Here is a 12,407-nt window from a genome sequence, read left to right as displayed (position 1 = left end):
ACATAAATTCAACTAAGGATGGCTGGCTGGCTTTGGATGTTGGGGGAAAAAAGGAAATGGGTCTCTTAATGGTGGGGTCTCTCATACAGTTCAGTGGCTGCCCAGAAAGTGTTTGATTTAATGTCTGAACGAAAAAGAAGGCAATGCGTTGTGCGGCGTTGACGCATTTGAAGTAGGCGTTGTTACCAGCAACGTGGCTTCCGCTATGTGGCATTCATTTGTATGAACGATCGTGGTTTGCCACACAATGTGCAAGTGTGAACTCGCAACACTGTTTGAACTATCTTCTTTCTTTGAAAGATTATCGTTTCTCATACAATTCAGGTACATTATATAATTTAGTACTAAATATCCTTCACATTTATCTCAAATACCTCTTTAGGTTCCAATAAAGTCCAACTCTATTCTCTAAACCCTAAACCCTAAGCTTGGAACAAGATTATACTATATTACGTTTTGACTTTAGGCAGATATAAATTCACATGGCTTTAGAGAAATAAATAAAGAAATAAGAAAAGGAAATTAAAAAAAAGAAAAAGATGGAAAAGACAGAAAAGGGCAGAGATGAGTCAGGTGTCAGTTATCACCACGTAGACCAAAGATCTACTCAACTCCACCCCATCAAATCTTTCCCTTTCCCATAACTCAAACGTCAAAATCAACACCTAAGAATTTCTTACAATAATAATAAATAATTATCTGACTTTCTTCTTTTCAACCCAAAATCCAAAAAGACAAAATTACCCCCCCTCTTCCATCTTATCCATTCACCATCTTTTACATCACGCCTCCTTTCCACTCCCTTTTAATTAAACCATTCCTTATTGTAATTTAGATTAATTTTGCAACAAGTTTAATTTATTTCATGAATCTAAAATAATAAAAAAAAAATTAATTTTAATAGAAACCAATTATTTCAGAATAATATAAGCAAAAAATTATAAAAGAGTATCAAATTATAGGGACCCCCCCACTTCTCACACCTTGCATTGGGATCCATGTGTTAAAATCACAAACTTCCATTAAATTAGTCAAAATTGCATTATTTTCATACCAAAATGATGACGTAATATAGATTTCATTATTTTAACAATAATGAGGATAAATAATGTTAAAAAGACTGAATTTTTACCATTTTCATTACTCCCTAGTTGTATTGTCGTCGTCTTTTTCATCACCTTCCTCTGTTTCTTTGCTGCGATCCTCCTCAAATTCAGACGCTTCTTTTGGACTATCCAAAGTTCTCTTCTCCTGTTCTTCTTCTTCTTCCTCTAAACCCATCTCCTTTTTGCTCAATTCTCTGCCATTTTTCTCTGCTCTTGATTTCAATGTCTCTAAAAGCTCTGTTAATGCTCTGTTTTTACAGCGGCGGTTCTTTATCAGAAGCTCACTCACATCCGCCGGCGTCGTCTTTGCCTTATCGATTACCTCTTTGATTTCATCCAACACGGGGAAATCGGATTCATCTTCGCTGTAGTTTAAGTAATTCTTCAGGAGTATCTTCAATGCTGAGAAAGAACAGTAACTCATGAAAATGTGCATATCCATTCTCCCACTTCGAAGCAATGCAGGGTCAAGCTTCTCAATGTGGTTCGTTGTGAACACGAAAATCCGCTCACTGCCACAGCAAGACCACAACCCATCCGTGAAATTCAGCAACCCAGAAAGAGTAATCGAACCAGCACCGTTTTTTTCGCCGGAAATTGAACTGTAACCACCGCCGCCGGATCGGATATCCGGCAAATCGAAGTAGGTTCTCGACCCAGAACTCGGATTTTTCTTTTTCCGATCGGTGAGGTTTATGGAGCAATCGATGTGCTCGATGACGATAATGGACTTAGAAGTGGTTTTCATTAGGAGTTTACGGAGTTCAGAATTGTTGTGTACCTCAGTGAGTTCGAGATCGTAAATGTCGTAGCCGAGAAAATTGGCCATTGCAGCGATCATACTGGATTTGCCAGTGCCAGGAGGGCCGTATAAGAGATTACCCCTCTTCCAGGCCCGGCCTGTCTGTTGGTAAAAGCTTTGACCTTTAGCGAAATCTTGAAGATCTTCCATAATTTGTTGCTTCCTAAGTGGGTCCATGGCCAATGTGTCAAATGTGCTAGGGTGTTTAAATGGCACCGATTCCCATGGATTGCCTCTCGAATCCAACGACCCGCCGCGTGAATTCGTGAACAGACGCCGTTCTTGATTTTTCCGGCGGATTTCATCGGCTCTGTCCATGACAAAATCGAGATACGAATCTAAAATGAGGGGTTTATCTTGTTTTCTGATCCGGAGAGTGAATCCCCTTTTCTCCTCTGGCAGGGGACGCCATAAGTAGCCCTGCGCTTGCCTCTGGGATACGATGTGCTCCCATTGGACAGTGACGCCGTTGAAGGAGTCACGGATGCAGTCATTGTTGGCGAGGCCGAAGGTGATGGCGCTGGAATTGACGGCGCGCGTGAGGCTCAATCGATTGCCGGAGATGGAGACGGATGAGCTCAAGTAGAGTTGGACGGCGTTGTAGAGCTCGTTGGTGTTGACGCCGTCGATTTCGGTGATGTCGAGGTAAACGTAGGAGGAGAAGCATCGGAAGATTTGGGTGAAGAGTTTTGAGGGCGGCGAAACGGAGCTCCGGCGGGAAGATTGCTTGGAAGATAGATTGAGAGAAGGCGAGAAGGCCGAGAAGTGAGGCCATAGTGGACCAATACTCCTTCATCCTTGACAACGCCGGAAAGGGGTTATCGGAGATGAGAAGAAGGCGTTGGTGGAAGAAAATAAATGGGGGAAAAGGGATTTGGTGGAAGGTTTTATAGAGGAGAGAGAAAGGGGGGGTTTAGAGAGAGAGTGGGTGGAGGATGTGGGGAATTGGCTGGCTGGGACAAAAGGACAATGGGAAAAACAAAATGGGTTTTTGGAGTTTATTTCATGGGCAGAGATCATAGATGGTCCTGTATGATCACCGTTGGATGATGAAAGTTACCCATAGTCTAATTTAGGAATTTATCATGAATTTATAAATGAGGAATACTATCTCTATCAGGGGAGTGAGGCGTTCCCCTGTTGGGTGAGACCTTTTGAGAAGTCTAAAGTAAAGTCACTTACACTGAAAGTGGACAATAAAGCAAAGTCACGCGAGCTTACATTGAAAGTTGACAATAAAGCAAAGTCTCGAGTTTCAGTGCACAATAAAGCAAAGTCACAAGTTTCGGTGGACAATAAAGCAAAGTCACGAGAGCTTACACTGAAAGGAGTTCCAATGTACAATAAAGCAAAGTCATGAGAGCTTACACTAGAAGTGGACAATAAAGCAAAGCAATGACAGCTCATCCTCAAAGTGGACAATATCATAAATACTGCGTCTTAGAAAAATTAATAGTTCACTCAATATAGAATTTGTGCCATCAAAACATAATTAACTATGAAAGTTACTTTACTATGATTGAGTTAGGATGGTGCATCTTATTGATCTTGGTATAAATTATATTCTTTCAGTTTATTAATGTATCTATTATTTACCCGAGTGAGTGTTACTATATGGGGTTATTTAAATCTATAAATTATATATATATAAATTTTTGAAAGAAAAAAAAAAAAGATAGAATGGAAGAATGTTTCAAAATTTGTTTTAAAGAGAGGAAAAGCATGAAATTTTTTTAGAAACGAGATAATATAAGAAAATTGAAATATTAGTTAAAATTATATTTTTAATAAATAGAAGGTAAAAAAGGGAGAATTTTTTAAAAATGAGAACCTTCTACAGAAGAGGCTATGTTTATAACGCCGTGTATAATCTGATTGTCTGTTGAAAGCTTAATTAATTAATTAGTGATATTATTATAAAATTTGAGGGGGTAATTAAAATAGTTAAGTAGTATGGATTAAGATGAAGATTGATTAGTGGAAAGGTCCAACCACTTCAGTGACCCAATTCTCGTTTTAATTTAACCTAAGATCCATTAACCAATAATATAATGATTTTTTAATAATGACGTATGCGGTTATCTCGAATTAATAATAATAATAACCACCAATTTATTTTATTTAAATAGGATGGAAAAAGTATAAATAAAGAAAGAAGAAGAAAACAAGAAGAAGGAAGGTGAGGGTGACACACAACACAACATAACTGATAGGAATGGATATGGGTTCATGCGATGTCGTCACTTTTGTTTTCTTGTGTTGCTTAAAATAATATTAATTCCATGGTTAAATGGTGGCCTCTTCGTCTTCTTCCTCTGCCTCTGGGGAGTGGCTCTCTGTCCAAAGCAAAGATCCGAATCGTTCGTTCATTTGGGTTCGGACCCAAAATCCACTCTGTTTTGTGCTGATAAAATGGGTCAGACGCAGAGGGTACCCTTTTTGGGGTTTGAGTTAAAAACAGGACTTACCTTACCTTGCCTTACCCACCACGTCAAACGCACAGTACACGTAAACCCATCAGAAACAAACAAATTATACGACGACGCCTTAAATGTGTTGTTGGAAACAACAACAACAACAGAGAATCTTTCTCTCTATTGATGTTATTAGGAAGCCGAAGCAGAAACAGAGAAACAGAGAAGCAGAGAAGCAGAACAGTTGTGAATGGTCCTTCTTCCCTAATCTCTACCTCTTCTGTCAATTAAATTCGAAAAAAAAGCTGGTTTTATTTAATGTGGAAAGACATCTATGTCCCTCTCTCCACAAATTAAGAGCATCTTAAAATTCAAACTATACACTTTGCCCTTCCCCCTATTGCAACTAATCCTCAATGTTTGTTGATCTCCTTGAATTTGGCTATGCTTCGTTCACTTACAGTCACAATTCGGGTCGAAGTCGATTGGTTTGCTCGCACCTGTCATTTTGTAGTTTAACGATATATAATTTCCCCCACCATAATATAAAGTCGGGGATGTTCATGAATGAAGCTGGAGACCAAGAAAAACATTCATAGTGATGTGTCGAGGAGTGTACAATTATACAGAGGAAGAAGCAGATGAACACATTCAATGTTCACATTATTCCCGACACTAGAAAATGAAATTTGAACAATACAAGAATAATACAGAATTTAATGAAATTTAGAGATTCTGAAGCAACCTCAAGGTGGAGAGGACTGTCGGTCTCTTTAGCACTTATGCAATATCAAAGTGAATGGCAAGATGGGACTTGCAAGCAAAATGTGGATCCCTCAATATCCTTTTTTTTCTTTTTTTCTTTTTTTTTTTGTTGCCAAAATTGGTTCCTCTAATCCTAGTTATGCCTCGAAATAATATCTCATGAATACACGGAAGAAAACCTCCTCTTCCAAACACAAATTGTGAAATTCCATAATGAATACTTATGGAAAATCATAATGAGACCAAAGTTATGGATGTTCAATTCATTGAAATGACCTTGCTGGTTCCTCAGATCAAGGCTTCAGAGCAATAGCCAGGCCTAGCTTGGGAGATGAATCGATAGCTTTCGGGTCGTACTCAGCTGACAGGGTTACCAGAGATTTAGGCCTCCATTCTCGCTGGTAAAGCATAGCAGCTTTTCCTTTGTCGGAGAAACGTGTTTTTATAAGCGTAACTGGATCCAGGACATGAGAACTTCCGATGGTAAAGGAGTTTTCTAAGGTGGAGAACCTGTGGGTCATTTCGGCAGCTACCATAGTCTCATTAAGGGGATCCAATGAATGAATATAAGATGCCTTCAGAGCCCGTCCTCTGTCGGTTCTGCATCAACATCGATAAAATTTTAGTTCAACACTAAAAAACAAGATAGAAATAGGGAAATGAAATCAAATTAATATCGACTTCATTTGGAGTAAGAACACCCATAATGAGCTGCAAGGATTGACTAGTTTGTTCACGTGCTAGGAGCCACAATTAGTGATTAAGTAGAACTTACAGTATAAGAGCCGCAGAAAAGTCTGGCTTATTCAAGCTGATTCCAGCATTGTACTTTGTGAATGAAGCAGAAGTAGTATCAAATCCCACATCACCACCTAAACTAAAATTCTTACTACCTATTGCAGCTGAAAATTCCAAAAGTGGACTGGGGTGGAGACCAATACTGGAATCAATGGCTGCATGAGGATGGAAGTACTGAAGATCCAACTGCAATATGCAGTACATACATAAAGTCATTAGCATGAAATTCCTGTTAGTATTCCGTTTACAGTTAATAAATCAGATAACTCCAAGTACAGAGATCAAATGCAGGATTCCCACAATTCCAAGGTCTAACATTAAAAAAAGCTGCAAACATTTTGACAGAGCAGCTATACCCCAGGTAATGTAGGATATGATACTCTGAATCAAGCTTTTCTAACATGTCCAATGATGTTTGAAAGTGAAAAAAAAAATAACAGCATATCACACTAAATGGATTTTTGCTAGACTGGTGTGTAAATGGAGCATGTCAATGATCAGCGAGTACCAGGGACTCAAGACACCAATACTGGACTTCATTACACCAGGAATACATTGAATGAAGGGCATTTTCTTCATCTACATACGTTACTGGAGATTGTCCGACTGATTTTCAATTATCTCAAATTTGAACATCAACAGTCATGATTTTTTTCTTCTGATGAAAAAAAAGTATCCATACAATTCACGAACCTTGCCAGACTTATGGTCAGGTATTCTGAAGCTAAACGTGGCCTTGGTAGTTGGTAAGATATCAGTCACGGTCACTTTTGTAGAAACCTGAAAAATGTTAAGTTCAGTAAAATCTTGTTGCCTTTGGCTTTGAACATAACGACTATTTTTCTTGAACAGTATATATAGAAAATTTAGCAACTTGAAAAGGCCGCCTAAAAACCGTAGCATAAGCGTATATCTAGAGCTCATAAAAAGTTAGAAAGTATTCAGAAGGACAAGTTGTTCGTCATTACATTTGAATAAGTATCAATTTTCACATCCACGGTTGTCTTTCCACTCTTGTACAGAGAACTGATATCACCAATAAAAATTTGATCCCGCTTCAATCCTGTAGCAGTTAGTCCCTGCATTATGTAATTCAGTTTGGGAAGATTAGATCAAATAGCCTTGTAGAGTTTGTCAAAGAAAAGTTAAAATTGCATTTAGATAGAAAACCAAATCTTGTCGTCATGCAAAGATATTATATTCCTTGGCATTTTTGGATGAATACTAAAGAAAAGAAAACAGCAAATATTACATTGTGATCCCCTTGGCTAGTGTAAAGGTTCTAAAAGGTTAAATTGAAACAAAGGAAAACAAAATAAATATGAAAGAACGAGAACAGATAGGCTAGTGACCTACTTAGGAACGAAGTTCTGTCTAAATATTCAATAGCTATGTTATTTGCTGCATTTAGTTCTAAACAAAGAAAAACGAGAAAAACATAGTCTGAGGTGCGCAAAGGGCTAGAGCAATTTTGTGAGAAAAAAATTTTCAGTCAAGCGGCTCATGCCACAATCAACTAATATTTCTTACATAAGTTGCCAGAAGACAACAGGAAAAGGATGACTTGAAGGCTTATACAGAACACCAGAACAGTGGTGGTGCATGGATATAGATATATAATGAAACCACTGATCATGAAACAAATATACGGTGTTTTCCATGCCTGATTTATGGAGATAAAACTCTGATAAGAAATTTATAGAATTGGAGTTAATGCCTAGGAAGCATAGGTACACATGGAACAAAAAAATAAGTTTTCATAAATTTTACTAGTTTGCTAAGTTAACTTGATTTCTATACATTTCAGATACATCGATGAAATCAGGAAACTGCTATCAGTTGCAAATTCACAAAAAAAAGAGACACAGTCAATCAAAATAAAGATATTTCAGTATGAAAGTTCTGAAGTTATGAAACATATCAATATAATTGAAAGAGTTAAACTGCTGGATACCACATTTAAAGAATGGGAATATATGGGTAAAAATAGGGAAGACCATTAATTACGAGAAAAAGAAATAAAGTTGAACCAATAATACCATTCCATTGGAGTTCGGTAGTGATAGGGTAAACTTGTGATCGAAGTTGTAATCTTTAGTCAAGAGGTCTGCAAGGTCACCATCATAGTGAAAGTAAGATTTGGAATTTACAACTATGAGTTAGACCATCACACAAGGATCCATGTGTCACATCAAATAGAATTACAGCATATATTTAAGACACTTTTTAAAACATTATTAAGAACAATTTTCATAGAGAAAAACGAAAGAATATTTGGGTACAAATGGGGAAGATCATTTATTGGTGTCATGACTCATGCGAGATATTACGAACCACCAAAACATCTTCTTTGTGAATAGTATGAAAGGATATTAAATGTCATTGAAACAAACCCTTTATAAAAAATAAAAAATAAAATAGGAAAGAAACAAGACACTTCTTTAGAAAAAAATTAATTAGTAGAAATAGAAACTGGTTAACATAAGCCTCTCAGATGTACAAGGAAAAATATCTAAGGTATGTACCTCTGGCCTTTTTGCCGATATCTGAAAATGGTGCTGGAGGACTGCCCATGATTCCACGGAATGGTCAAAGTCTATAAGTTCCTGGATAGAAAGGAAACAATTAAAGGTGTAGTTTTATACCATAGTTAGGCCAAGCATAGATATCAAGGAAGAAAAACGGACAAATACTGTGTTAGTCAATATTGATATAGCAGAATAAATATTCAAAGAAAGAAAAAAGGAAATTGACGAAATCAGGTTCAAATTTCCATCTATGTCCGACCTCCTTAAGAAAATCAAAGAAATCACATTGAAGTGAAAAGATGAGAATGAGATACTGGTAGATATAAATGAGTATCAGGTTTATTATAAACTTATAACAATTACAAATGTTACACTTCCATTTTATAATTTCCTTTCCAAGTTGTCTTCTTAGAGTAAAACAACAAGGCTAAATTCCTGTAAGCTCGTGCACAAAGCATTAACCTTCTATACTAGCAACGTAAGGAAGCAACAAGCTGAGGAATAAAAGAAAGACCCAAGGTCTCACATTGTTTTCACCATCCATCAATGAATAACTTTGAATACAGGACACGAGAGAAGCTCTCCGGGCCTATTCCGTGTCAGAACATTTTTGTGGAAGCATCCCTAACAAACCCAACAGAACGCAAATTCAAGCAATGGGCATCAGAAAGTGACCTTTGGCCCTTGGGTGATCAGCATGTTTCTTATATGGCTTTTCTTACTTTCATTCAAATGTCCCATGAAGTGGCATTTTACAAAGTAACAACGAAATTCCCCAGCATGTTTTCTCCGGTAAATTAAGATATTTGAAGTGATGTAATTATTCTTCTCGGAAGGAAATATGACTATAGCATCTTTCAACTTCTACGAGAAGGAAAATCTAAGAATCGAGGTACAATCAATAGTCTAAACTCTGTATTTCAAAGCATTCAATAGATAAAATGTCGTCTGAAACCTTCGAATCCTTATCATCTCACATAGGCCACTTCGATTTCCAGGACATTGTTGACAAACTAAGGTCCCCCTACCATGCAGAAAGGGAAATGAAATCTCCATTTCGATGTAACGAATCAGCGGTTCTATGCTAAACGACGTTTATCACTAAACTGAGATCAAATGGTTTGTCAGGATCATAAAAACAAAATAAACGAAAAGGCAGGCTGAAGATCAAACAAAGCGAGGATTACCTTTAACTAAGAAGAAAGAAATGAGGCAATACGCAAGCTAAACGTCATGCTTAAGAAAAAGATTAACAATTAGGTCGCTAAAGGGCCATTGATTTCCCAGTATAATCATGTAAACTCGAATCAGCTAAGCCGGTAGAGGATTTGAACACCAATATATCGGAAAACAGTAAAGAAAATGACATACCCGCTGCGAATTAATCCAAAAGGTTTCGAAGCAGGAATCGCCGACAAGCCCCGAGTCCTGAAAGCCCTAGAGAATGATGATATCACCACACTGTATCGAGCGATGGGCAACGAGGAGGATGCCAGGTTGGCGCGCGTCCAGGTGAATGCTGCGTCAATTTGAGTACTGATTGCATCGCCACTATAATGCCACGTTGCACCCATTTACGTCATGATTGGTTGATGTGCAACGCAAGTGCTGAATTGGCATTTTTTAATTTGTCTGTGTTGTAATATGCGTCACCGACCGGTTACGTTACCTGTTATGAAACTTACGATACTGGCTAAGCGGCTCGGCTATTAGCCAAGTTAAGTTTCTTCTTTCTTAAACCACACGAGGGAGTAGTGATTTACATAACCTCTTCGCAAAGGTTGAACGCAAATATTTAGGTTTCAATTTAATAAAATATAGAATTAAAATTTTTACAAAAAAAGATGAAGGTATTTTCAAATATATATAAATATATATATATATATATATATATATAAATTATTGACATGAACTATTATAGTATAATATAAATATTGATTCAGGTTTGATGTCATAGTCAAATCTACAAACACATCCAAATATGAATAAAACATACATATGTTTGTTGAGGTTTATAGATTAGTAGTTTCACATTAACTATCCATTTATAAATAAATAACATTATTTCTACTTGGTATAAGAATTTTTAGAAAATTAAAATGATATTTGAAAAATTGAATAAATTACGTACTTTTCAATTAAACCCACAAATTTTATTATATTAAAAATCAAAATGAATAATAATAATAATTCAATAAATAAAGTTATTTTCTCAACTTGCACATAAGCATCCAAAAATAGTAATTAACTTCCTCCTATAACAAACTAATTTTGCTAATTTATTAATTTAGCGATACATCAAAGGATCCAAATAGATCAGCCAATATATACTTTTCTGAAATAAAAATAATAAATACAATAGAAATAATAAACTAATAATTGCATTATTTCATTATTCATGGACATTATTCACCGATAAATAAAAACATTATTGAAAATTAAAAAATCAAATTCCTTATATCCCCACCATTGCCTTCAAATTCTCATCCAATCAAATCAAATAGGTCTTCTTCTTCCTCAGACCCAAACTATTGGATTGAATTGAATCGAATCAAATCGAATCACATCACCAACCGAAGGAACAGTCGATAATGAATCCCAAATTGGAGATCCTTTTGAAAAACAAAAAAAATATCAAAGAGACTCCATTAATTGAAAAGCTTACTTGATATTCACGACGAAATCAAGGAGAAACTATAAGCTGTTTAAAGCTATTCCCACGGCAGTATCGAAGCTCAAGCGAAACTTGGTGCTCGATCCTAAGCTGGCGATAGAAATTGGCTATAAAAGCCTCCGCTCGCTTGTCCACATCATCTTCAGAAGCGTAGCTTGGTGTCCTTTGTAATCCTCGAGATGAAGAATTTGAGTGTTCAGACGACTCTATAATATCCTCTTTACAGACCTTCAAACCCGGGCTTTCGTTGAAGCTAAGCCGGAGATTTCTCGACGAAGTCCGCCCCAACATGGCCGCCAAACGCCAGCTTTGGATGTTGAACTTCATCATAAATTTCAGCTTCTCCACCGCCTTCCTCAGCCGACCCAGCAAGCTAGTCGCCGCCATTTCCGATTCTCTCTCTTGTGTTCTCCGATCTATTTGACTTTTTGTGTTCCTTCCTTAGCTGTTGTTGTTGCTGTAACTGACCGTTAAAATGATGGATAGGTTGGAGGTATTTATAACGGTATTAGCCGGCAAGAACGTTGTGGATATTGGTGAGAAGTTTCGGTATCGACTTGAGAAACAAGAGAAAGTAATGCGTGTGGGATTCGTAGACCGTGGAAAGTCTGAAGTTTGACCCAGTCTTAATTTAATTTGATTTGTTTAATTAGCTTTTTGGCTTCCATGATTATGTGAGGTAATTACGTAAAAAAGATTCCTTTTCTGATTGTTTTAATTAGGATTATAAGAAACTTCTTTACACCTTCCTAATTAATGGGAGATTAACTTAGTAATTATTTTATTTTTACTTTATCCCATTTGTTTAGTTTGAACCATAAACACTCCTAAATTCTATTAGGAATGCATGGTCTTATTGTGATGTCCGTGAAAGTGACGTGGAACCTACCGTTTCTATAGTTTCCGACCACGACAAAAGCCTCAATTATCTAAAGAGCAATCTTTGCCGTTTTTTGATGTGATGCAATGCATTTGTTGCTTTCTTCTTCCCACCATATTTTTCAGCAGATAATCTTGACCGTCCTGGGCAATACGACCAACCTTTTAACTCCCTCGTATTTATTATATATTATGTCAAAATTTAGTGTAACTTATTGTTAGTTTAAATTAGTCATCATGTACCTAATAAATTAATATTTGAAAAATATATTTTAGATATTAATATTTTTTCTTTAAAATTTGATTAATAGTATATTTTGTTTTATTTTTTTAATTTTAATTAGTTTATATTTTTTATATTTTTCTTATTGGTAAGTATTAATGAGTAGATTGTATCATATTTAAACGTTGTGAATATCGATGAAGATTAAACCTTCGATC

General features: G+C 36.4%; 2 protein-coding genes and 1 pseudogene across 3 annotated transcripts; all 3 read right to left on the bottom strand.

The window, feature by feature from the left end:
* Positions 1-1,003: 1,003 nt before the first annotated feature.
* On the bottom strand, positions 1,004-2,856 carry LOC111780331 (AAA-ATPase At5g57480 pseudogene; annotated as a pseudogene).
* Positions 2,857-4,896: 2,040 nt separating this feature from the next.
* Positions 4,897-10,167, bottom strand: VDAC4 (voltage dependent anion channel 4). Of its 2 annotated transcripts, XM_087119775.1 has the most exons (8): positions 9,785-10,167; positions 8,940-9,037; positions 8,411-8,491; positions 7,925-7,992; positions 6,854-6,964; positions 6,579-6,665; positions 5,863-6,071; positions 4,897-5,687 (listed from the first exon to the last, which is right to left on the bottom strand). In XM_087119775.1, the coding sequence occupies exons 3-8, from the start codon at positions 8,457-8,459 to the stop codon at positions 5,381-5,383; spliced, it is 831 nt and encodes a 276-aa protein (XP_086975901.1). In that variant the 5' UTR covers positions 8,460-8,491; positions 8,940-9,037; positions 9,785-10,167; the 3' UTR covers positions 4,897-5,380. The 2 variants fall into 2 exon arrangements, with proteins under 2 accessions (XP_086975901.1, XP_023516835.1); XM_023661067.2 differs by lacking the exon at positions 8,940-9,037 and having other exon boundaries at positions 9,785-10,164.
* A 550-nt stretch (positions 10,168-10,717) lies between these two features.
* Positions 10,718-11,567, bottom strand: LOC111779603 (uncharacterized). The gene has a single exon (XM_023659679.2). The coding sequence runs from the start codon at positions 11,472-11,474 to the stop codon at positions 11,097-11,099; it is 378 nt and encodes a 125-aa protein (XP_023515447.2). The 5' UTR covers positions 11,475-11,567; the 3' UTR covers positions 10,718-11,096.
* Between the last annotated feature and the right edge of the window lie 840 nt (positions 11,568-12,407).

This window comes from Cucurbita pepo, chromosome 18 (genome assembly GCF_057944985.1).
Source record: "Cucurbita pepo subsp. pepo isolate OVF chromosome 18, ASM5794498v1, whole genome shotgun sequence".
NCBI classification, from domain to species: Eukaryota; Viridiplantae; Streptophyta; class Magnoliopsida; order Cucurbitales; family Cucurbitaceae; genus Cucurbita; species Cucurbita pepo.
Note: the sequence above shows the minus strand (reverse complement) of the source record. Positions and strands in the feature narration are given on the sequence as shown.

Excerpts from the sequence above, each read along its gene's own strand:
- VDAC4 (XM_087119775.1), bottom strand. The coding sequence starts at position 8,459 with ATGGGCAGTCCTCCAGCACCATTTTCAGATATCGGCAAAAAGGCCAGA. Across the intron at positions 6,965-7,924 it reads TACCGAACTCCAATGGAATG|GGACTAACTGCTACAGGATT; the intron begins GTATTATTGGTT and ends TACATAATGCAG. Across the intron at positions 6,666-6,853 it reads AAATTGATACTTATTCAAAT|GTTTCTACAAAAGTGACCGT; the intron begins GTAATGACGAAC and ends AACATTTTTCAG.
- LOC111779603 (XM_023659679.2), bottom strand. The coding sequence starts at position 11,474 with ATGGCGGCGACTAGCTTGCTGGGTCGGCTGAGGAAGGCGGTGGAGAAG.